Genomic DNA, 26,235 nt, shown 5'->3' with positions numbered 1-26,235 from the left:
TTTTTTTTTTTTTTTTTTTTTTTTTTTTTTTTTTTAAGAAGTTCTATACATCTTCTGGATAAGAGGCTCTCTTGGATTACATAATAGAAATATCTTCTACTCTGGGTTGTCTTTTATTTCAGTGGTATCTTGTAATGAACTAAAGTTCTTAATTTTTCTCCCCCAGTACTGAGTATCAAGCCCAGAGGCACTTTAACACTAAGCAACATCTCCTGCCCTTTTTTATTTTTATTTATTTATTTCTTAAACTTTTGAGATGAGTTTTGCTAAGTTGATAAGCCTGGCCTCTAACTTGTGATTCTCCTACCTCAGCCTCCTGAGTTGCTGGGATAACAGACATGTTGCCACCACACTTGGCCCTTATCTTTAATATAGTCAATTTATCAGCTTTTTTTTTTTTTTTTTCTCTTTATGTAGTGCTTGGTTTCAGGGTGATACAGATGGTCCAGAATCTACTTGTGTTGATATTTGACTGAACTTTTCAAAACAAAATAAAAATGAAAAGTTTTTCAAGAATTTTTTCTGGAACCCTTCAAGAGTCCATGGACCACTGTTTTAAAAACACTATACTAGAATGTGAGTTCCTTGAGGACCTTTCATTTGTGTCTCAATGCATAATAGACACTTAACTCTGTCCAGTGAATAAATAAATGTAGTAAACAAATGACAAGGAATCCTCCCAAAATAAGTATAAAGTTTTTCATCAGTACTATTTTTGGGTTTTCCTTAAAATTGGTTGGGTTTCAAAAAATACAAACATTATTGGGATTTTTTTGTGGGGGGAGGGTGGGTACTGGGGATAGAACCTAGGGCCTTGTGTAGAATTTGCTTTAATTTTTTTTTTCTTTTAAATCAACTGAGGGGCTGGGGTTATAGCTTAGTGGTAGAGCAATGGATTCGATTCTCAGCGCCACATACTAAAAAAAAATTCTATCAACAGCTAAAAAAAGAAAAAAAACCCTAAAAATTTAAATGGAACATAGTATGAATTTTTTTTTACTGGAAAGAAATAATATTTAACTTTAGAAAATAGAGTCCTTCCCCTCATCTCCCTCCACCCATATAACTTGGGAAGAGGTGGAGGACTATATTTTAAAAAGAAATGTCTTTTATGTAGTGATGCTTCCATCTTATTGTTTCTAGATAATTATCACTAAATTTTTATAATCAGTTTTTTGGTTTTGGTTTTTTGTGGTTTACAAGTCTGATGCAATTAAACCAAGGACTGGTTCTGGCACATAAGTTAGAAGTCCCTCTATTTTTATCCAGGAAAGAATCAGGTAATACTTAAGAACGTGGCTTTAACAGAGCTAAACTGCTTAAATTTGAATTCCCGCTCTGCCACTCATTGCTTTTAGTTTTGTGCAAATAATCTAACTTAATTTCAGATTACGGTGTACAGTTTTTTCATCTATATAGCAGGAATAATGGTATCACTTACCACAAAGGGTAGTTGTAAAGATTAAGTGAATTAGTAACTTGTATTTAGAATAGTATACTAGCTGACATATAATTGTGAAGTAAAATGATCAGAGTGATGGAATGATTTTCACATCTCTATTGAAGATTATTGGAAAGTTAAATATCAAAGACTTGAGGGGCCCCCTTTACAGATCCCTTTCCTTTTTTTTCCCCTGCTATTTCTGCAGCACAAATTCCCATCACCTCACTTCTAACCCTGTCTTTTCCGCATCATAAAATCACCAAGGCTCTGTTTGAGTTTCCACTCCTATTCTGAGGCCTGGAAGTTCTCTAGGCAGTTTGTTTGGGAATTCGTGGGGCTTGTCTCTTGTTTTTCTCTTCTCAGGAAGTACTGTCCTGGACTGCCTTTTGGCTTTCTAGTTGTTTAGGTGGAAGGGGAAATCTGGCCTGTTATCCCATCATAGTTGAAATGTATTTCTCATTATCTTAATGTCCTTTTCCACCTCCTTATCCAGTATTAATTCTCTTTTTCAATCATTATAATCACTCCCTTCAATATGCTTTTGGCAAATATGGAAGTTCTTGGTAAAAAAGATAGTGTGTGAGATGATCCTAGATTTATTAACAATTCGAATGCCTTCCCACTTGCTATTCGGAGTAGTAGTGAAAGAAAGCAGAAGAGATTTTGTAGCAAGTTAATAGAGAGGAAGCAGCCTTCAGTCGGTAGAAACATTACTAACTCAGGGTTCATGATTTGAAGATTCCTTTGCTTTTTTGGGGGGGAGGGGGGTACTGGGGATTGAACCCAGGGCACTTAACCACTGAGCCACATCACTGGCCCTTTTTTGTGTTTTATTTAGAGACGGGGTCTGGCTGAGTTGCTTAGGACCTCACTAAGTGCTGAGGCTGGTTTTGAACTTGCAGTCCTCCTGCTTCAGCTTCCTGAATGACTAGGATTATGGGCATGTGCCACCATACCTGACTTTCAATGCTTATTGATGAGGCATTTCCTTTTGTAGATAGGAGGTTTGGTATCCTATTGCTTAGTTATGATTTAATGATTTACTCTTAATTTAATAGAGAATAGGTCAAAAATTGCTTGCATCATTTTTGGAATCTGTTTTAATAGAAAGCATTCAGTTATTAAATTCTTCCTTTACTTGAATATTAGGAGAAAATGGTTTTGTAGTTGATCTTGTATATTTCATGAGACGGAACAAAAAATATTTTCTTTCCAAATCTATTGGATTTCAGATCATAACCAGTATTTAATTTATTTGAAGTACCTGCTATTCTAGTCCTCTGCACCATTTTGATTTTGAATTGCAGGATTTATACTATGTTTAATTTTTTTCTTTACTAGAGCTTTATAATTATACATAATAGTTAGGTTCATCACGGCAAACTCATATATGCATGGAAATTGATACTACTATGTTTAATTTTATAAATTACCAAAAGTGCTTATGGAAATAGACTTAGTTGAAATTAGAGAGTATTCTCTTATTAGGAGGATATTATGATTTTCCCTGCTAAAGTCAAGGAAAAACAATTTTTTGGGCAGTACTGGGGATTAAATTCTTGAAACTTGTATGCTCTTTTCGTGATTCTTTCATATATGTTTATTTGCACACTCTTTTTCAAGAGGGAAAAGTAAATGAAGAAGTGAAGTTAACAGGAAAATAACAATAGTAGAAAAAGTAACATGAAGCTAAACATAAGATTAGTAACATATTATCACAGGCTCACAAATCTGACTGAATTTCTCATTATGAGAGGAGCAAAGTTACCTATGTAATTAACTTAAGTTCTTAAGATAAAAGCAAACTAGTTACTGAAGGAAGAACAACAACTAATTCTGGTACTAAGTTTTGAGTGAATATCTTCTATCAGCCCTTATACAGAATACTGTGTGTTGGATATGTTAGAAACATTCACTTGGGACAAGACAGGAGGAGGAGCTGTGTGAATATAAGAAGCATCACTTGTTTTCACTCTTGTAAGATTTTAGTAGTTTTTAACCTTTTGGGATCATAGACTTTCAAACATATTTATGTAGTTTGATCTTACTCAAGAGATTCTGATCCAGTAGGTGTGTGGTAGGCTTTAGGAGTTTATATGTAGACTCACCACCCCAGGTGATTTTGATGTGGGTTATTGTCAGACCATGTTTTGAGAAACTGTTTCAGGATTATAATTTCAGGAAACTTGCAGTCAGGACATCAAGCTCAGGTTAAGAATTTGATTTACTCTTAATTTAATAGAGAATAGGTCAAAAATTGCTTGCATCATTTTTGGAATCTGTTTTAATGAAAGCATTCAGTTATTAAATTCTTCCTTTACTTGAATATTAGGAGAAAGTGGTTTTGTAGTTGATCTTGTATATTTCATGAGACAGAACAAAAAATGTTTTCTTGGGGGTATAGCTCAGTGATAGAGCACTTACCTAGCATGTAAATGGCCCTGTTGGGTTCAATCACCAGCACCTGTAAGTGGGGGAAAAAAGAACCTGTGATTAGTGAGCAATGTCCTCAACAACATTTGTATAAAAAACACATTATGAATTCCATAAGGTGTTTTGTGCTGGTATATTAGAAAATTAATGACTTTTGTTAATATATTAGCCAAAACAAGTCACATGGGCAGATACATTTAACTTGAAAAGGAACAGAACTAGTGATTAATACACATGAAGTCTTTCTCCCTTTCTTTTTTGGTAATGTAATGAATTAATGGGCTCTTTTTCTCCTAATGTTGAACCATTTTCACAGTCCTGGGATAAACTATGTATGATTATGAGGAATCATTGTTCTGGTATACCACTTGTTTGGTTTGGTTGTATTTGGGCTTTGTTTTTATTATTTATTTATTTATTTTGGTTTTTGATACTGGGAATTTAACTCAGGGACATTTTACCACTGAACCACATCCCTAGCCCTTTTTATTTTGAGACAGGGTTTCTCTGAATTGCTTAGGGTCTTGCCAAGTTGTTGAAGCTGACCTTAAACTTGTGATCTCAGCCCCCTGAGCCACTGGAATGACAAGTGTGTGCCATCACACCTGGCTGCTAGTATTTGTTTAGATCTTTGCATCTGTGTTCTGTAGTAAAATTAGCTTAGAGTTTTATTTCTTTTGTTCTCCATTTGGTGTCAAGGTTTTGTTGGCATTATAAAATGGATGAGTACCTTTCCATGTTTTCATCCCCCAATTTTGAGAGCTTATGTAGATTTCCAACATACAGGTAACCCTCTCCACAGTTCCACATCTGTGGATTCAACCAACCATGGGTTGAAAGTATTCAGGAAAATATTGTACAGACCTTTAAACATGTATACACTTTTTTCTTGTTATTTCCCAAAAATACAGTATAACAACTATTTACATAGCATTGACATTAGGTAATATAAGTAATCAAGAGACGATTTAAAGTATATGTAGGTAATATGCAAGCACTATATCATTGTATGTAAGGGACTTGAGCCTCTGAAGCTTTTGGTATCCGTGTGAAGTCCTGGAAGCAGTCACTGTGGATACCAGGGAACAACTGTTCTTTTTATGAAGCTCAGGGCAGCCCTTACTGCTGACACTGAGTAGAAAAGCTCCTAGAATTTACTGAAAGCTGTTGTAATCTTAGTTACTATTCATTATAGGGAAAGGATTCAGATTAAGATCTGCCAAAGGAAGAGAAGAACAGGGCAGTCTAGGAGGGATTCAAACACAGAACTTCTGATGTCCTCTTTTTCTTCTGGCATCAGGATGTGACAGTATGCTAATCAACCTATCAACCTCTCCTCCTCATCCCCTTTGTGCAGTGCTGAAAATTGAATCCAGAGTCTCATGTATGATAGACAAATGGTCTACCATTAAGCTGTACCCCTACCCCAGTTTTTCTCTTAAAATTTCAGCCTCCATCTTTTTCTCTCTCTCTTATCTGTCCGCCCCCTCCTTCAGCCCCCATCTTCCACCCACCCCTAAATGTCTGTGATGCTGGGGATTGAATCCAGGGCTTCATGCATGCTAGGCTGAAGTTCTACCATTAAGCTATATCCCCATCTCCAGTTTTTCTCTTTTATAGTTTTCTTCCTATGACTTCTTGATATAAGCCTAGAGGGATTCCATTATGGAAAACTGGCTCTTTTAAATTTGAGCTTTGCATTTCTCTAGGTAGCCCTTAAAAGACAAAAGCTACAAGACACTTTTGATATAATTGCATTTAAATTAAAGTACTGTTGTGTTTTTTTTTTTTAAAGAATAAAGGTTCTCTTCAGTTTGAAGACAAGTGGGATTTCATGCGTCCGATTGTTTTGAAGCTTTTACGCCAAGAATCTGTTACAAAACAACAGTGGTTTGATCTGTTTTCGTAAGTAATTTATTAATTCTGTTGCTACCATAAAGCTAATTTTGATATCTTTCTGTACCCAAATGGAATGTGTTATTCAGGATGGTCTGTTTACCTGTTTAAAGTTATTACTAGTTTTGTTGGGGGTCCCCAAGACTTTCCTTAGGTTCATTAAGGACTCACAGGATGGAACATAAAGTCATACTCATGGCTATGACTTATTATAGTAAAAGGATACAAATGAAAATCGGCAAAGGGAAAGGGCACATGCAGTGAAGTTGGGGGAGGGGAGGAAGGCAACAAGCACAAGTTTCTAAGGGACCTCTCCCAGGGGAGTTACACAGGGCACAATAAATTTCCCCAGCAACAAGATTAACAACTTGTGATATGTTGTCTACCAGAGAAACTTGATAGAGACTCAGTGTCCAGGGTTTTTATAGGAACTGATTACATAGTATGTGCCTGGCACGTACCAAAATTCTAGACTACCTGAAAGACAGCAGGTGTTCAGTGTAAACCAAATTGTTTATATAAACAGTTTAGGTACAGTGGGCCACTATTCTCAGGAAAGTGTAGGAAATTGTTGACTACTTACGTTCTCCACTGCCAACCAAAGGATAACCTTACAAGCAGGCATTTCTAAGGAATTCAGTGTGGGCTTTGCTGTGTTAACTCTTGTCCTTTGAGTAAAATGTCTTTATAGCAAAATTATTGTTAGTAGGCCTCCAGGTAGCAGGATAAGACCAACATGTAGTATTGATCTCAATTATACCTTTTGCCAGGAGAGCTGGGGATGTGGCTCAGGGATAGAATTCTTGCCTTGCATGTGTGAGGTCCTGGTTTTGACCCTTAGTGTACACACACACACACACAGACACACACACATATTTTTCCCCTACCTTTTAGAGGGCCCACAGTTCTGTATCTGTAGATTCAACCAACTATGGATCAAAAATGTATTTTTTAAATTATACCAACTTTAATCATGCACAGACTTTTTTCTTGTCATTTCCTAAACAATACAGTATAACAACTATTTACATGGTTATTATGAGTAATCTAGAGATTATTTAAAGTTTTTTTTCTGCAGTATTGGGGGACAAACCCAAGGCCTCATGCATGCTACGCAAGTGCTCTACTGATCTACATCCCCAGATCCCTTATTTAAAGTGTATCTAGCCAGCACTATGGCTTATGCCTATAATCCCAGCAGCTCCAGAGGCTGAGACAGGAGGATCCTGAGTTCAGAGCCAACTTCAGCAACATAGAGGCACTTAGCAACTCAGTGAGACCCTGTTTCTAAATAAAATACAAATAGGCTGGTGATGTGGCTCAGTTGTTGAGTGCCCCTGAGTTCAATCCCTGGTACCAAAAATAAATAAAGTATATCTAGGTAATACACAAATACTGTGTCATCCAGTGTATGACACTGGATTTAGCAAGCCAAAACAAATTCCATTAGCCATAAAGTTTACCTTAGAAGACCAAGTGATTTTCCTTCTTCAGTTTCTGTATGAACCATTTTTGTTTTGTGTGTGTGTGTTTTAAACAGTCTTGCTAAGTTGCTTAGGCTAGCCTTGAACTTGTGATCCTCCTGCTTTAGCCTCCTGAGTAGCTGGAATTATAGACTTGTGCCACCACATCCAGTGAATCTTTAAAAAAAAAAAAAAAAAGATGGTCTGAGGCATCAATTTAGGCAAAGAGCCAGTAAGTTGAAGCAAACCTGAAAGCTTTCCAGGATTATATCAAGGTGATGATGGCCAGAGCGAGCACACAAATGTAATCTTAGAGGACAAATGTGATATTCTTGGAAACAAGTTTTCAATTGTTAGTGTTCCCTAAGTAAAACATACCTTAGTCAGGTAGTACAGATTAACAAGGCCCCCACTGTTGCCTCCTATTGTGGGACCTTTCACCTTAGGGTTCCAAGGCCAGTAGTACAATATGTTTAATTCAGTTTAGGCGTTGGTTTCTGATGGCTTGCCTGATGTCAGTTTTTGCTTATCTGTCACAATAGTTCATTTGCCTCACTAGTGTGAACAATATCTGGAGGTGTTTTACATGGAAGTACAGAAACTGGGGCTTGAGGGGCTGAGGTTGTGGTTCAGTGGTAGAGCACTTGCCTCACACATGTGAGGCACTGGGTTCGATCTTCAGCACTGCATAAAAATAAATGAATAAAATAAAGGTGTTGTGTCCATCTACAACTAAAAAATATTTAAAAAGAAAGTAATGGAAGAAACTGGGGTTTTAAAAACTTTTCAAGATGGGCTTATGTTACCTCCTACACTATTTTCCTTGTTCATTCATCTATTAAACAGCCTAGAAAAGATATTTCTTTCTGTGGGCAGCTGTATTTAATAGCTAAAACAGCCTTAATAATGTATGTTTACCAGGAGGGGTGAGGAGAAGGGAAGAGAAATAGAGTTAAGTTATTAATCTGTTGCAAACTGTAGCTAATCTGGAAAGCTAAACACAAGTCAGTAGCAGTGTGATCTCAAGACTGGGTCAGGAGTCCAATCTGTAATGAGTGGGTAAAGGATTAACATTTTGTGGTTTGCCTTATCTCAGTTTGTAACATTTAGCAGGAACCACAGTGAGGAGTGCAGTTGTTAGTCTCTATATTAGTATTTAGAGCCAATTAGCCACTTGATTTTTGGATGGTCTTGTCAAAGAATAAGTCCTTCTCTCTGGACATCTGTAAGCGATTGAGACAGTCCAATTAGAATCCATGATGTTTTCATAGGTTATGGATCCACAAAAGAGTGTTATGTATTTATTTATAGTACTTGGGATTAAACCCAGGGTACTCTACCCACTCAGCTACATCCCCAATCCTTTCAGTTTTTTGAGACAGAGTCTCACTAAGTTGTTGAGGCTGGCCTTGAACTGGCCTTGATCTCCGTCAGTCTTCCAAATTGCTGGGATTACAGGTGTGCCACCACCATGTCCAGCAGAAGAGCACCTTTTAAATATTAAACATCTTCAAGGCACAGTCATGTTTATGGAGCATATTCCTGCTTCCAGTTTAGCACAGCTTGTGTTGAGATTGAAATAGCCCAAGCTCAGAATCGGGTTTCAGCCTGGAGTTGGATCCAGGCAATTAAGATATGTGAGTTCAGGACTTCAGAAAAGCCTTTGGCTTTTCTTTGACAATGGCAAAGCTAAGATGTTGCAGCCTTCACAAACATGTTCTAAGTCCAGATGACAAGCAAGCATATCCTAAGCCTATTATATCTTGTCTAGTCTTGGAGTCCCAATTGATCCACTCAAATATATGCACTAAGCTTGAAAAATCATCAGCCTCTAATCAGTCAGACATCTGATTTCACAAGAGCTTAGTAGTAATGCAAAACTGCTTTTTAAAACTACCAAACTGAAAAAGCAAAACAAAAACCCTCCCAAATTGTAATTCCATCTTGCAATTTCCTTTGTTTCTTTGTTTGTATCCCTTTTTCTAGAGACCCCCAATAGATTAAAAAATCATTGTTGATATCATCTACAATAAATTTTATATAGAAATTTATTCTCTTTCTAGTGCTCAGAGTTTTAAAATACCAGTTTCTTCACTAGCAGGGGAAAAAAAAACAAGTTATAGACTACTTTTTTTGGTAACTTTTCTTGATTGAGGTGATCCATCTAGTATGTATGTATATATGTATTTTTGTGATGTTGGGGATTGGATTCAGGGTCTTAGATATGCTAGGCAAGCTCTACCACTTCTGTGAAATGACAAACATAGTACATCAGTTTTTATCATATATCTAGGTATAATAACAACAAAATACAAAGCCATCTTTCACCATCTCCCCGCTTTTATCCTCATTACACATTTAATTAAACCCCTACTTGTAAATCAGCATTCATAGGATTAATATTATAGTTGCTGGGAGATCCTGACTGAAATGCATGGAATAAAAAGAGACTAGGCTGTGTAAAGCTTTGCACCAGTCTCTGATTTAACTATTATTTGCTCATACTTAGAGGGGGGAAAAAAATAAATAAATAAATAAATGTTTTTTAACATTTTTAGTTCATCCAGAATTCACTTTTGGGAGCTTTGGGGACCCCCCCCCCCCTTAAGAACAAAACCCAAAGACAATTGAGAGGGTCAATTCCCCTGGGGTTAGATCTGTCCTTTTGAAATTTCATAGATAACTTTTACCTCTCACAACACCTAGAAGCTCAGCTGCTATTTCAAATCATGGTTGATTTCATAGCCACTCAGCAAGAGTGTCAACCTGCTGGCTTCATCCTGCCTTGTGACTCCTGACACTAACCATGTCAGCAGTCCCGAGATCATCCTAGGTTCAGCAGTTGCTGACAAGACTCATAGGGTTCACCATGTAGTTATATTCATGGCAATGGTTTATTCCAGTGAAGGATACAAAGCAAAATCAACAAAGGGAAAAGGTATATGTGGCAAAGTCTGGGGGAAACCAGGTATAAGCTTCCAAAATGTCATGTCCCAGAGAAGATACACAGGGTGACTTAACTCTTTCAGCAACTAATTTTGACAACACATAAGAAATGCTGGGTACCAGCGAAGTTCCTTAGAGACTTAGTACTCATTGTTTTTATTGAGGGCTAGTCTCATAACTGCCTTTGCTTGGAACATACCAAAATTCTAGACTCCCACAAGGAAAGCAAGTGTCCAATGTAAATCACATTTTTTTGTTTAAACAGTTTAGGCAGCATGGGGCATTCTTGTCAAGAAATGGTAGAAACCCTCCCTAAATTGAAATTTCTAGGTGCTAGCCACAGGCCAGTCTTGCAGACAGGTCTTTATAAGGATATTAATCTCAGGCCTGCTATCATAATTTTTTTTCTGCATACTAGTAAAGTACTATATCAATGAATTATAGATTTGTGACTGCATAACCTATGCAGATTAAAGTGTTATATTCTTTATCACGTGGCAGAATACTAATTTCTTAATAACAAGAACTTATTGCACAACAATTAATTTGTATCCATATATCTGCCCTTTGATAAATTATAGTTCAATAAGAAACAGCTGAGGCCTTGAAAAGGTTTTGTTGTTTAAATAAACACAAAGATCTTGGCTAGATTTTTTTTTTTAAATACCTTTATTTTATTTATTTATTTTTATGAAGTGTTGAGGATTGAAGCCAATGCCTCACGCATGAGAGGCAAGTGTTCTACCACTGAGCTACAACTCCAGCCCCAAGGTTTGGTTTTTTTTTTTATAGCATTCACTGGTCACAGTGGCTCATGCCTGTGATTCCAGCAACTCAGGAAGATCACAGTTTGAGGCCAGCCTGGGCAACTTTAGTGAGATCCTGTCTTGAAACAAAAGTTGGGAAAGTAGCTCAATGGTAAGATGCCCCTGGATTCAATCCCCAGTACTGCAAAAAAAAAGAAAAGAAAAGAAAAAAAAAATCAGTTTATAGCATTCATGTATACATACATTTTTCTTAAATTATTTGGTAATCTTATAAATAATACGTTGACTCTACCTGTTGATTGGATATTCTTTGATTTTATTATTGGGTGCTCTTTGTTAATATGATTTATCATCTAGGGTAATGTTTTCTGAATACCCCTCAGTGGAGGAAAAAAGCATAGAATGGTGATATTCCCTGCTTAAAGTATTTTTCTAAGCAGAAATAGTAATCTTGTGCCTGCCATAGTTGGTGGCCTTGATCTTCTTGGAGTACCTTAAAGCACCTTCATACCTTAAAATACCTCATTATATAATCCTTTCAGATAAAATGATTGTGTATATCTTATCATGGCATCATCAAAGTTATGTGACAGTAATTAAGACTCTTCTAAAAATTTAGCCATATTTTGATTAGATTAATCATTAAAATTTAGGTTGCCCTTTATCTTTCTATGTCTGATCAACTAATACAATGTGTTAATATTAACTATATTGATTATTTGAAATTTCTTCCCCCTTTCTCATAATCTGTGTCGAGTGCTATTGGTGTTTTGGGTGGGTAGCATAAGAGCATGTCCTAAATATTGTGCAATATTTATCAGCTCTGGTTTTCACCTTTGTCGGTCTCCAGTAGTGGACATTCCCTGTGTGCCTCCCTACCCCCATTAATGAAACAAACAGAAATTTTCATGTGTTTCTGCATATCCTTTTGGGGAAGTGATAGCTCCTTCCATTGAGAACTGCTGTTCAAGATCTATGGTGTTAGGTGACTCTTATCACTGAGCTACATTCCCAGCCCTTTTTATTTATTTTTTATTTTATTTTTTTAAGAGAGAGAATTTTTTAATATTTATTTTTTAGTTTTCAGTGGACACAATATCTTTATTTTATTTTTATATGGTGCTGAGGATCGAACCCAGCGCCCCTCGCACGCCTGCCAAGCGCGCTACTGCTTGAGCCACATCCCCAGCCCCCCAGCCCTTTTTATTTTTGAGATAGGGTCTCACTAAGTTGCTTAGGGCCTCACTAAGTTGCTGAGGCTGGTTTTGAACTTGTGATCCTCCTGCCTCAGCCTCCCAAGCTGCTGGTATTACAGGCATGTTCCATCATGCCCAGTTTATTATTCAGTTATGAAAGATGTTTCTTTCATTACTAAGTTGGTTTTTATAATGTCATTTTCTCATTTCCGTTTATCTCATCTCAGTTGTCTTAGCCAACTCATCTTTGTGTGCCCCTCAAATGTTTTATTTCTTCCAGAGCTCCATTTTCTTCTTATTCTTTTACCTGAATACTCATGTCTACATAAGCAGTCCAGATTATTCTCCAGGGTTGAACTTTTCAACCCATGTGGCCACTTACTTCCTGCATAAATCTGTTTCCATATGTACTTCAAATTCAGAATGATAAAAATGTTTTTCATAGCTTCCAGATTTTTGGTTCAGACTATCTTTGAATATCCTGATTTTTATTCCTTTATGTCTAGTTGATTACTAGGTATTATAGATTTTTATTAAATATCTCTTGAATTGAACTTCATTCCAGGTGGTTTTTTTTTTTTTTTTGCCATTGTCTGAAGGATTATAGTCATTCTCTCTCCCTTTCTCTTTTTCTATGTCTCTGTATATTAATTGCTGCATAACAAATTACTCTAAAACTTAGCAACTAAACCCACAAATGTTTATTATTTCAGAATTTCTGAGTTAGGAATGGTAATGGTTTCACTGACTCAGCATCTCTCATGAAGTCACAGTCAAGCTTTCAGCAAAAGATTTATGCCTAATTCAAATAGGGCTGAATAATCTTCCAAGCTCACTCACATGATCTTAGCAGGGCTCAGATCTTCATGTGCCCTTGACTGAAGACTTCAGTCCTTCCATACGGCTGTTTATAGCTTGATTTCCCTAGAGAAAGTCCAGTTGTATATCCTTTAACAATAAGACTACATTCTGAAAAATATATCATCGGATGATTTCCTCATTCTGTGAACATCATGGAATGTACTTTTCACAGCCTGCATAGTATAGATCAATCACTCAAGGTATCCTCTTGATAAAATCAAGAAAAACGCAATTAACGTGAGATGATTGAGACCACTGCCAGCACAACATGACATACCGTTTTACAATAAACTTTATTTTTTAATAAGTAGAAGGATTATACTCTTTTTTAGTGAGGTGACTTTTTTAAATAGCTTTATTTTATTCATTTACTTTTTATGTGGTGCTAAAAATTTAACCCTAGCCCAGGAGTACACTCTTTTTTTTTTTAATATATTAATTTTTTTAGTTGTAGTTGGACACAATATCTTTATTTTATTTATTTTTATGTGGTGCTGAGGATCGAACCTAGGGTCTCGCACGTGCTAGGCAAGCGCTCTACCGCTGAGCCACAACTCCAGCCCCCAGGAGTACATTCTTAATAAAAATATAGTAAACTCATAAGCCAATAATGTCATTCATTAGCATTATTAAGTATTGCATACTGTACATAATTGTATGTGGTATACCTTTATATACCTGGCAGTGCAGTAGATGTGTTTATACCAGCATCACTAACATGAGTTATACCTGTGCTGTGACATGAAGATATGACATGATGATGACTATGATATCACTAGGTGATAGGAATATTTCAGCTCCATAATAATCTTATGGGGCTCTGCTGTATACGTGACTCTCATTGAAACATTCTCTGGTGCTTAAGTATAATCTGAAAAGAGTGCTCTTAAGACCTAAGCTATGGTATTTTAGAACATAATTTTGGACATGACAAGCCATTACTTCTACTCTGTGCTCTTGATTATGCAGACAAATCCTTGTACACTGTGGTGGGAAACTATACAAGTGTATGAACACGAGGAGGCATGGATCATTGGGGGAGGGCATCTCAGACACTACTTCAAGTCCTGTGTGCATAGTCTCTTAGGAAACATTTTACTTTTTGAGGGTTGCCAGAATAGCTACCTATTAAATCATGTGTATTAATTATATTTCTAAATTCTCTTATGTCTTTAACTTTTTCTACTAGATTTTCAAATGTAGAGAGTTTGTGATAGATGCTGTTCCTTAGTTAAGCCAACACCCATTCCCAGTTCTCTTTTTACTTGTATACCTTCCACTACAGAGGCTGGTTACTTCCTGTTTACTTCTTTGGCCCTCCTTGATGCTTGGGTTGCTCTGTGACAGTGCTGGAACTACGTCTCCAGGAGACTTGTAGGAAAGTTTTTTGCTTTCCAAGATGAGCTAAATTAATGTGCGTGGCACTGTCCTCCCTTTCTTCCCTTTGTAGTCACGGAGATAAGAGGCTAACATACTAAGATGGCAGAGTGGAAAGAAAAAGGTCCTGGTGAGTCTCTGAACAGACACTAATAATTGCCTACTTCTAGACTTCTTGCTATGTGAGAAAAATACCATCTTAATGGTTTAAGTTGCTATTAATTGAGTTTATTTGGTTTTAGCCAAAGGCATCTTTTTTTTTTTTTTTTTTTTAAACCAGGGATTGAACCCAGAGGCACTCCACCATTGAGTTACATCCCCAGTCCTTTTTATTTTATTTTGATACAGGATCTCGCTAAGTTGCTTAAGGCTTTACTAAGTTGCTGAGGCTAGCTTTCAACTTGGGATCCTCCCTCCTCAGCCTCACTCAGATTGTAGATGAGCAATACTGCACTTAACTAGCCAAATGCATTTTAACTGATAAAAGGATGTGTAAAGTATTCCTATGTATTTGTGTCAATGTGGGCTTTTTTTTTTTTCCAAGCTCTTACATTTATAATTGTTTTTGGCTTTCTATTTATATGTACATGTGTGTACATATAAATAGATTGACATATCTTCTAAATAATGCTTTTATCAATTATAATATTTCTTCTTACTACTACTTTTAACTGTAAATTTCTCTTTGGGCCAGACACTGTACTGTATACCTGTAACCCCAGTTACTTGGGAAGCTGAGGCAGGAGGAGCTCAAGTTCAAGGCTAGGCTGAGCAATTTAGTAAGACTCTATTTCAAAATAAAAATTTTAAAGGTTGGGGATATAGCTCAGGACTAAAGTGCTCCTGATTTAATCACTAGTACCTGAAGGGTAGTGGAGTGGTGGGGTGGTGGTGGATATTCCTCTTTGGGTGATCAATATTTCCAGTCTTGCTTTTTTTTTTTTTAATTTGTGTTTGGTGTTTTATAAAATAAACTGTTTTGAGGTATATGTGTGTATATATACATACGCTTTTATGATAAAATGCACACAAACCTTATTAGCTTTATAATTGTACAATTCAGTGGCATTAATTATATTCACAGTGTTGTGCAAATATCAACACTGTACATTCTCAGAACTTCTTTATTATATTAAACAGAAGCTCCGTACCCATTAAACAATTAACTCTTCCAGACAAAGTGACACATACCTATAATCCCAACTAACTGGGGTGGTAGTGAGGTAGGAGAATCCTAAGTTCAAGGCCATGAACAATTTAGCAAGATTCTGTCTAAAAATAAAAAGGGCTGGATTTTATTTTTTAGCTCAGTGGCAGAGTACCCTGGGTTCAATCCCCAGTACTGTAAAAACAAAAACAACTCTTCTTCCCCCAGCCCCGTATCCCTGGTAACCTCCATTCTACTTTCTGTTATGAATTTGCCTAACTAGGTATTTCATAAATACTAGTCCTTCTTATCCACAGTTTCACTTTCTGTGGTTTCAGTTACCTATTATCAGCTCTGGTCTGAAAATATTAAGTGGAAAGTTCCAGAAATAAACACTTCATAAGTTTTAAATTGTGTGCTTTTCTGAGTAGCATGATGTGCTGTCCCACATCATCTTGCCTGGGTCATAAATCATCCCTCTATCCAGAATATCCATACTATATATGCTACTCTGTTAGGCACCCAGTAGGCTTCTTGATTAGTAGTTGAAGGTAGTTGCATCCCAGTGTTTAGATAACTCTTACTTTACTTAATAATGTCCCCAAAGCACATGAGCAGTGGTGCTGGTAATTCAGATATGTGAAAGAGAAGCTGTTAAGTGTTTCCTTAATTAGACTACATCATAAGTATGCCTGTATGGGGGAAAAAAACATAGTGCTATTTGACATTTCAGACATTGACAGGGAGGTCTTGGATCATGTTTTTCGAGAGTCAAGGGGAACTGCTGTAAGCAGAATCATACAGTATTTGTACTTTGAGAAACATATTCCTTTTTGTGTGGTGGAGGGGGTTGGGGATTGGACCTAGGGCCTTTAGCAAGCTAAGCATACAGTCTACCAGTCTGCATTCCATCCTTCCGTCCCTCCCTCCCTTTCTGTCTTTCTTTTGGGCAGCACTGTGGATCCAACCTAGGCTTTGAACATGTTAGTCAAGTGCTGCTGAGCTGTTTCCAGCACTGCATGCTGTGTCTTTTAATGGATCATTTATTTCAGTTCAAGTTTAATATTATGTCTGATGTTCTTGTTTTTATTACTTTTATCACTCTAGCATTTATGAGGTATTATATTTTCTTTAGTCTTCTTTTCCTTGTTTTTGTTAATTTGAAAAGTTTACTTCTATGAATAGTTATCTTCCTGTTTCTTACTCTCAGAAGCATCCCATAGTGTTATTATTGATTGGAAGCAACATCTTATTATTTTTATGTTACTATTTTAGTTCTTTTCTATCCAAGGAAATTAAAATCTTTGGAATACTTTTCATCTTTTGCTTTTCCTTTTCACCTGCTCCATCTCTTTATTCCTTTAAAATCTTTGAAAAGCAGTTATTTCCTTCTTCTCCCGTTCCTCAACTCCAAGATTTTTCTGATATAGTTCAGCATTTACAAACAACTTTCCTTATAGCATATCCTTTTTTTAAAAGCATTTTGGCTATATATTCCAAAGAGTATGTTCTTATTCGTTATGGCCTAGCTTCATGTATTTGTTGCTCACTATTGCATCTTCCCTTTTATCTTGAATTATAATCTTTGATATAACAGTGCATGCACCTATATGGATAAATATCAGAAGCAATGCTGAGTGGAAAAATTATCTGAAAAAGTTGTTTTTTGATAAGAAGATTTCCATAAAGTTAAAAAATTATAATACTTGGTAAAACTTGAGGGGGAAAAAAGTTCTACTTGTTTATTTCTTGGGAGGTAGGGAGGAGGGTAAGAACAGGAAAAGGAACATAAAGAACTTTATGGATATCATATAATACATTCCTTGAATATAGAACATTACTTAAAATGTGTATAAACATTGACCAGGAAATTCACCATGCTCTGTTATGTGTTTTGGGGGGAAAAAAAAAAAAAAAAAGTGTACATTGAGAAACCTTCCTCCCTGTTGAAGCAAAGAATAACTTGGAGGTTGAGAAAAAAGAGCTAGGGAAAATGTACCTGATCACTCAAAAGTTTGTTAGGTAAGATTTCTTCACCCCCCCAACCCACTTAGGTAAAATTTCTAGGAAGCTCTCCAACCCCATCTTTTTTACCGCACCATTCCTCTTTTCTTATGAAACTCAAGTCACAGTTAAGCCCTTTGACATATACCCAGCATTGGTTTGAGTATGTCAGGGATACTAAGATAGGCCTGTATGGGGTAGGCACAGGACTCCTTTGATGGGTGACTTTGGCTCCAGAACCCTTCACCAGCTTTAATCAACCTTGTTACAACTGCACTGCAGTCTAGGACTCTTGCTGCCCATCTACCTTTCTTTACCCTTACAGAGATCAGACCTACATTTTCTTGCTCACTTTCCATGTGCCTTCAAGTCATTCATTCCCTCAATGTATCTCATATTTCTCATCCTATCTGCTTCTTGAAAGATCTAAACTAATGCAGGAGTCAGTGTGAACTGCCTAGCATATAGTAAGCCAGGACTGTGTGTATTAATATTGTTATGGAAAACTAAATAACAGATAATGGTAACTGTGGTATTGGACATGTCCAAATCAGGGATATTTAGGAGATAGGTACAATATAGAAATATATTTAATACGAGTACATGTTCAGAAAATTAATTTCTTAATTACCACATTATAGAGCAGGGAAACTTAGAACAAAATAGTTTGCCAAGCACAGTTTCACAAATCTCTAATCTCAGCTACTCCAAAGGCTGAGGAATGATGACCACAGGTTCAAAGCCAGCCTCAGCAATTTAGCAAGATTTTTGTCTCAAAAATAAAATATAAAAAGGACTGGAGATGGAGCTCAGTGGTTAAATGCTTCAGGGTTCAATCCCCACTAGTATGGTGGGTTGGGGGAAGGATCTTAGGTTGAGGATTCATTTAATTAAAAAAATATATATAGGGGGCTGGGGATATAATTCAGTTGGNAACCTCTTTTTTTTTTTTTTTTTTTTTGGTGCTGGGGTTTGAACCTAGGGCCTCTCACAGATGCTAAGCATATACTCTACTGCTGAGCTATATCCCAGCCTCAGATTGGTTATACAACTACACAGACAATATTATATTTTGTGATTTTGAAAGTAAGAATTCCTTAATCCCAGCAGCTTTGGAGGCTGAGACAAGAGGATCATGAGTTCAAAGCCAGCCTCAGTAAAAGCAACTCAGTGAGACTCTGTCTCTAAATGAAATACAAAATAGGGCTGGGGATGTGGCTCAGTGGTTCAGTGCCCCTGAATTCAATCCCTGGTACCTCCCAAAAAATAAAGTAAGACTTTCTGAAGTAATTTAAAATATTATATTAACTTCTGACACATCTGTTTATTTAAAAATGAAATTATTGTCATTTGTTGGATGTTTACCTCTTATTGTGATAATTTCTGTCTATTATCTCTAATTAAAAGATGCTATAAGGAATTTAGTTTTTTATACATTTTTTAAGAAGTCTCCATTGTCATTATTTTTTGGCCCTAGGTTAAGCCACATAAATCTTTTTTTCATCTCATGACCTCTTTCAGGTGGATAGTAATTTTCTTCAATTCTAGATACTTCTCTGAATAAAAAATCCTGGGAGTGTCCTTTGTTTTGCTGTTGCTGCCTGAAGTCAGCATTCTTGTGTTGGTATTATGAGTAAAATTTTAATTTTACTTAAATGAGGACAAAGGTCATTTAGGCCATTGGTTCATTATACAAGCATTAGTTTTGTTTTCATTGACACCTTTGTTTTTTTGGAAAAGTGAATGCAGAAGTAATGTATTATTTTGAAACAACATTAGCAAAATGAATGAATCCCTTACCACTTTGAGAAGTGGCCTAAGAACATGAAATTTTTCTTTTGTATAAAATGAAAACTAGAGGGCTAGAATTTCTTATTCTCTAGGTAAATCTTTGTCTTGTACAACATTTGTAAATGTTGTTTGTTAAAAATGTTAAATACTAATAGCTGCTTAGCAATTCAAAATTAAAAATGAGTTTTTCTATATAGAACTCAAAGGAAGATATTCAAATCAAGTATATGACTGGTGTATATTTAATTCTGCTGGTAGCCACTGCCATGATAGGATAAGAATGATGGGTATTATTTACAAAATTGTTTTAGTGATAATATAAATAAGTTTTTTAAGATTATAGTTTTATAGGAAATGATCTTTTAATGAAAATAAATCCTGTTTTTAAGCTTTACTTAATGAAATTAAATGTTTCAAATCAATTTAATTAAAACTATGCATAAAACTGACTTAGAAATACCTTTTCCATTTGGATTAGAAAACATGAGCTTTTCTGTTTATAACTTTTGGTAAAGATAAATTATGTTTATTTCAAATTGATAGTTAGTTTCTGGAAATAGGCTAATAAAGACTCATCTTAAATTAGGTGTGATATACTTATAATCCTAGTGACTAGGGAGACTGAGGCAGAAGGATGCCATGTTTGAGGCCAACCTGGACAGTTTAGCAAGACCCTCAGCAATTTAGTGATAAAACATTTATTCTCAATGGGCTGTGGTTGTGCCTCAGTGGTAGAGCACGTGTCTGGTATGTGTGAGGCCCCTGGGTTCAGTTCTCAGCACCACATACAAATAAATAAATAAAGGTCCACCCACCAATGACTAAAGAAATATTTTTAAAAAATATTTATTCCAAAATTAAAAAACAAAAATGGCTGGGGATGTAGCTTAGTGGTAAAGTGCTACTGGGTTCAATCTCCAGTATGAAAAACAAACAAACAAAATCTTCTTAGATATTGTTAACAGTTGTTTAAAAATGTAGTTACTTAATACTAGCAAACAAAATATGTAAGAATTTCACTGTAACATGACCCGATAAAGTCTAGAATATGTATCTGAGGAAGGGCCGGACTCGGTGTTGCATGACTATAATCCCAGTGACTGGGGAGGCTGAGGCAGAAAGATGCCACGTTCAAGTCCAGCCTTAGTAATTTAGTGAGTCCTTAAGCAATTTAGCAAGACCCTGACTCTAAATAAGAAATAAAAAGGGGTAGGGACTTGGCTCAGTGGTTGAACACCTCTAGGTTTAATCCCCAGTTATGTGCCCCTGCCCCCCAAAAATTTTGAAAAGAACTTAAGACCACTGATACAGAGCAGTTAAAACTGTAGGAATATCAATGGCAGACATGAGTATATAATTTTAAAAGATTTTTTAACTCAAGAATATCTAGCTTTGTGATTCATTTGAACTTACCTTGTTAGGAAGAACCATATTTCCCAAATAAGAAAGGTACTATGCATTAAAATGTTTATGGCATTATTTAAAATGATGCAAAAAAGGGTCTGGATAGCTCACTGGTAGATTACCAGAGGTATATTTGTGGGGGTGAGGGGGTGCTAGGAGTTAAAGATCAACCTAGGCAACTTAGTGAAACCACCTATCTCAAAGCAAGACAACAAAAGCAAACAATATTTGAGAAATCATTAGGAAATTGGTTTTTTCTTTTTTTAGATTAGCATAATGACTATTTTATTTTTCAATCCTGGGCATTGAACCCAGGGCCTTACACATGCTAGGCAAGTACTATAGCACTGGATTATTGTTCCAGCCAAAGATAATTATTTTGTTCATAATTTTGTGATTTAGTTATTTGGGCTGGCTCAACTGATTTCACCCAAGCTTCTTAATCCAGCAGTAGTTGGTTGTTGGCTCTGCAGAACCAGGTGGCCCAAGAGGGCCTACTAGTGTTTGATGCTGGTTTTCTCTTCCACCATGTAATTTCTCATTTTTCAAAGAAATCACCCTTAAAGGTGAGATAAGGATCTATAAAACTTCTTCATGTCTAGGCTTGGAAATCTCGTTTTACTCCTTTGACATTTTGTTGGTCATAGCAGTTTACCAGACCAGCCTAACCACAAGCAGTGGTCAAATTGACTCCATCCCAGCTTCTTAAAATATTGAGATATATTGCCCAGCATGTGCAAGCCCCTAGGTTTGATCCCTAGCACATCCACTCCTCCCCTACCCTGCAAATTGAGATATAATTCACATATCATAAAATTCAATGTCTTAAAAGCTTGTCATTCAAATGAGCTTTATTATGGTCACAAAGCTGGATACATCATCCACTAATTGCCACGTATTTTCATCTCCCTAAAACAAAAGGCTGTACCTGTTAACAGTCACTTCCTAGTACACCTCCTTACCACTAAACCATTTCTTGTTTTCTGCCTCTGCAGATTTGCCTGTTCTTGATATTTCCTATAAAATATCATCGTATAATATGTGACCTTTTATGATCACATTTTCACTTGGGAAAATCTTTTCAAGATTCATTTTATGTTGTAATATTGATCAGTATTTTTTACTTTTTCTGGATGAATAGTAGTATTTCATCATGTGGCTCTACCACATATAGTTTATCCATTCATCAGTTGATGGATGTTTCTTCTTGTCTATTATGAATAGTGCTGCTATGAACATTTGTGTACAAGACTTTTGGGAACATGCTTTAATTGCCCTTGGATATAATACAGTTTGTGCAATAAATAAAACATTTTAAAATTATGACATGAATATGTTTTGTTCTTATTTTTCAAAGCACACTATGTTTATTTCAAATTGGTATGATTCTTTTTTCCAGCGAGTACTGAGCCATCAAGATGACACAGCTTTGCTAAAAGCATATATTGTTGAATGGAGAAAATTCTTTACACAATGTGATATTTTACCGAAACCTTTTTGTCAACTAGAGATTACTTTAATGGGTAAACAGGGCAGCAATAAAAAGTCAAATGTGGAAGATAGTATTGTTCGAAAGGTAAGTCAGTTTTTCCTATCGTTTTTCTGGTACTCTTCAGAAAGCGTTGTTTGAAGGCATTTCAAAATAATGCAGACTTTAAGTGAGTTTTTCTGTTTCACATATAAATTCCTTTTTACCTCTTGTTGTATTTTATTGAATAATGATATTTTTAATTTTTTTCTTTTATCTATCTTTAACTTTAGTTCTCTTTCATCTTTTTATTTGGTCTTAAACTATAGATCTTTGTCTTCAAACATTATCTCCTTTGGGCTGGGGTTGTAGTGTTAAGAGAGCTTGCCTAGCATGTGTAAGGCATTGGGTTTGATCGTCAGCACCACATAAAAATAAATAAATAAATAAATAAAGGTATTGGTCCATCTACAACTAAAAAAATAAAACATCTCGTTTGCTTTTCCTTTTTACTTTCAACTTTTTTTATTATTATCTTTAGTATTTAATTTTCCTGTTCTTTTTTTGTCCTTTTATTTTTCTGTAAGTTATTGTTTTTAGTAATCCTTTTATTAGCTTGCTTTCTAATAAGTTTGTGTTTAATTTTTGATAAACTGCTATCATCTTTATAATCTTATAAACTCAGTATGTATCATACTTTTATATTTTGCATGGATTCTAATTAAAAGCACATGCCCAGTAGCTCGTCATGATTTAATGGAAAGAACTCAATCTGGAAAGTGATAAAGGTTTCCCTTGGAACTCTAAATCACTCTTCAACTTTTTGTCTTCTTTTACCAAGTGTCTTCCTACTTGTGAGAATCAAAAGTAACTAGAGGTATATTTCAGGGGTGAGGGGGTGCTAGGGATTGAATTCAGGGCCTCACACATACTAAGCCCTCACTTTACCACTGAGTTACATCCTAAATCCCAACCAGAGAACTGAAAAGTTAAAAATGCCATTTGAACTTTATTTATTTATTTTTTTTCTGTTCCTCAGCAGCTTTTTTACCCAAGGTTTTGGGAGAACACTTACAGCAGAAATGCTGTCAGCTTTTGTGTGAGCCTTCTAAACAGCAAGGCTCTGGTGCCCACTATAGGGACTCCCACTAGGCATTCGTCCATTTTATTCTTTAATTCCATCTCAGTCAAATTAAAACTAAGGAGCCTGTATGACTCTTTTCTCTCAGCCCTTGCTCCACCATGTCGTCAAACCTCAAACTGACTCCAACTTTATCCTGGCCTCAGGCCCCACCACTGGCTCAGATTCAGAACAAGGGCCATCTCACATTGTCTCCCCAAATCCCATCAGCCATTCACCTCTGAATAGTTCCTGTTGCATTTCGTGCCCTACAACCCTACAACCCTACAACCCAAGAAGGGGATGCAATGTCCTGTTCTAATTGCTGTTTAACACTCAGAACATCACCCTTTGAAGAATCAACTAAAAAGTATGAGAGCTTTACCCTATGTGAGCAAAACATCTCAGGAAATCTTTAGACAACTCACAGCCAGCACATGGCCTCCCAGAAACACAGTCCACTGCCAGACTCCCAAGTTATTTTATCAGTAATTAGCACCAGAAGAAACTGGAGTAACCACCTTTGAGAAGAGGTTCACCCAGCACTGGTGTGGAGTATTCCATAAGATCCAGCTATCTCCAGACCCAATGGAGCCCAGGGTAAAATTGCCAATATGGCAAAAGACAATTATGGATCTTTCTGGAGTTCCATGATTCTAGATGATAGCAGTCAGAAGGGTAGGGAACCTAGAAATAGTACAGGTAAGGAAGTACCTGGGCAATGTTCTGGGGGCATAATCTGAGAATGATCCTAAAATAGCTTCCCAATGAAGGTTCTAGAAGTCATCTCTGAGACAAAGTCAGGAAGGGACTTGATCAGATTCTCAAAAAGTGACTCAGGAAATGATTCATCAAGAGATCCAGAAAAGAAGCATACAGATACCTTGCAAGTTCATTCAAGGAGGAAGTTGGAGCAGATCAAAGGGGCATGATTCCTGTGGGCAGGTGTCATTCAAGGTTTGCAACCTATCAGGTGTCTGCACCACCTGAAAACTCAAATACTCACAAGGAACCTGGGGATGGACCATCCTTGAAAGGTGGGGAGACCTGCAGGGACACTTCACGGAGCCCTCCCTCCTGGACGCCGGCACTCCTCAGGTGCTGGCAGCACACATTAAAGTCTCTGTGTGAGGCACAGGGGGGCCTGCCCTTCAAGGTCGTCAAGCACATAAATCTCTTCAAGTTGAGAAAGTCTCAAGCCTCAGCCCTTCCTTTGTTTGCCCCTCCCTCATCAGCCTTCTGTGACTCCAGGGCTGATTCCTTTGTCCACGATGCCAAGGTCCTGGGAGAACCCACTCAGAAAGGTCTCACCCTGAAGAATCCTCTCCCTGGAACCTCACTTGAGGGTCAGAGCAGGACTCCATCTGGTGACAACTGTGGGCCCTCAGAGGACCTCCAACTGGACATGGGGGCAGCCTGCCCTTTCAGTGCCCCCAGTTAAGTTCTTGTGGCCACAACTTGGCAGAGCAATACCATCCTGGGGTCTGGGAGGGGCAGCCTGGAGCCAAGTCCAAGCCCAGAATAGGGCAGACAGACAGGAGCCACTGGAGAGAGGGGTGTGGGCTCACAAGACCGTGCCTCAGCATGTCAACCCTAGATCAATGGAGAGTCCCAAACTTCAAAGGCCAAAGAAATCGGGGAGACAGAGAAGGCTCAGGAGGAGCCCTCTGAAGAGGTAGTCATCATGTGAACCAGTAAGATGTCCAACTCCCAAACTGTTCATGTGAATCTGAGGAGTTCTGGGACCAGTAAATCCCCTCCTCATCTTGAAGTTCCACTTCCCAAGACCCAGAAGACTCCTGCCTGAGAACAGATGCTGAGCGAGAGAACCAGCCTCAAGATCTTCGAGACGGTGCCACTGGTGTGTTCCTTTAGGACTGTTCTCTTGACATCTGGCTTCCCAGAAAACTCTGTCCACCTTCCTGAACATATCCAGCAGCAGTGTGTCAACATCCCAGGGGACGTGTCATCTCCTAATCAGCAAAAAGAGCAGCCAGGACCTGCAAGAGCCCAAGATACTGAACTTGCAGGGCCCATGGAAGGACAAGAGGAACATGGCTGGTCCCATTGACAAAAGAGAGGGCTGTGTGTGCCCAGGTCAGGAATACAGGAAGGACAGTGTTCAGGAGGGAAGCCCTCCCATGCTGGTGGGTGTGCCTCCTGCCCAGGTCAAGAAAACAGGAGACACTGTGGGGACAAGTTCTCTGAGCCTCCCTCCAGAGAAAGGACAGGCTCCTTCAGAGATGCACTTCAGGAACAGGATAAGGAACTTTCTGCAATACATTCTCCTCAATAAAGGAAAAGGGGTGGCACATTTCTTGAAAAAAAAAAAATAAATCCCCATCAGCCATTTCCAAATGCTCATGTTAGTAGCAGGCACAAAGTTTATAGACAGGGGGAAGGTGATGCCAGATACTCATAACCATTGTTGCATGGATCCTAGAGGAGAAAACGGGCCTTCTGCATAACCTTTCTACCTCAAAGGATAATTAGCACAAAGAGGAACTCCAGATCCTGATTGGTAGATATTCCTGTGACCATAAGGGACCCTCACCCCAGAGCAAAGGGGAGTGATGTGTAATTTGGCCTGTGGTCATCAAGCTGGCCCGAGGGCCACAGCCTTCGGGCCAAGAAGAGATGAATCAGAGACAAGGAGAGCAACCAGGCCCTGCTGCCCAGGCTGTCTGCACCACTCACCAGCCCCTGCCAACATAGGCCTAGGGCAGCAGGTGTCTTGGGCCACCATGTCCACTGTCACAGGCACCGCTGTCTTCAGAGAAGTCTGTTGTCTGGTGAATAACATCATGTTTCTCACTTCTTTGCTGTTGGGAAATCTTTTCCCAAAGAAACAGTTCATTCCATGTGGAGGAAAAGGCATGTTGTCATGACCACATCTGCTGTGTGCTAAGGGCTCTTCC

At 37.4% G+C, this 26,235-nt stretch overlaps 1 protein-coding gene across 1 annotated transcript in view; it reads left to right on the top strand.

Annotated features, from left to right (window-relative positions):
• Cul5 (cullin 5) overlaps positions 1–26,235 on the top strand; it is an 83,824-nt gene that overhangs the window by 12,227 nt on the left and 45,362 nt on the right. Inside the window, exons 2-4 of the mRNA XM_048795616.1 lie at positions 5,673–5,782; positions 21,954–22,020; positions 22,129–22,305. Coding sequence (XP_048651573.1) covers positions 5,673–5,782; positions 21,954–22,020; positions 22,129–22,305 — 354 coding nt within the window. The remainder of the gene's footprint in view (positions 1–5,672; positions 5,783–21,953; positions 22,021–22,128; positions 22,306–26,235) is intronic.

The sequence above is a fragment of the Marmota marmota genome, unplaced genomic scaffold (genome assembly GCF_001458135.2).
Source record: "Marmota marmota marmota unplaced genomic scaffold, marMar, whole genome shotgun sequence".
Lineage (NCBI taxonomy): Eukaryota > Metazoa > Chordata > Mammalia > Rodentia > Sciuridae > Marmota > Marmota marmota.
Note: the sequence above shows the minus strand (reverse complement) of the source record. Positions and strands in the feature narration are given on the sequence as shown.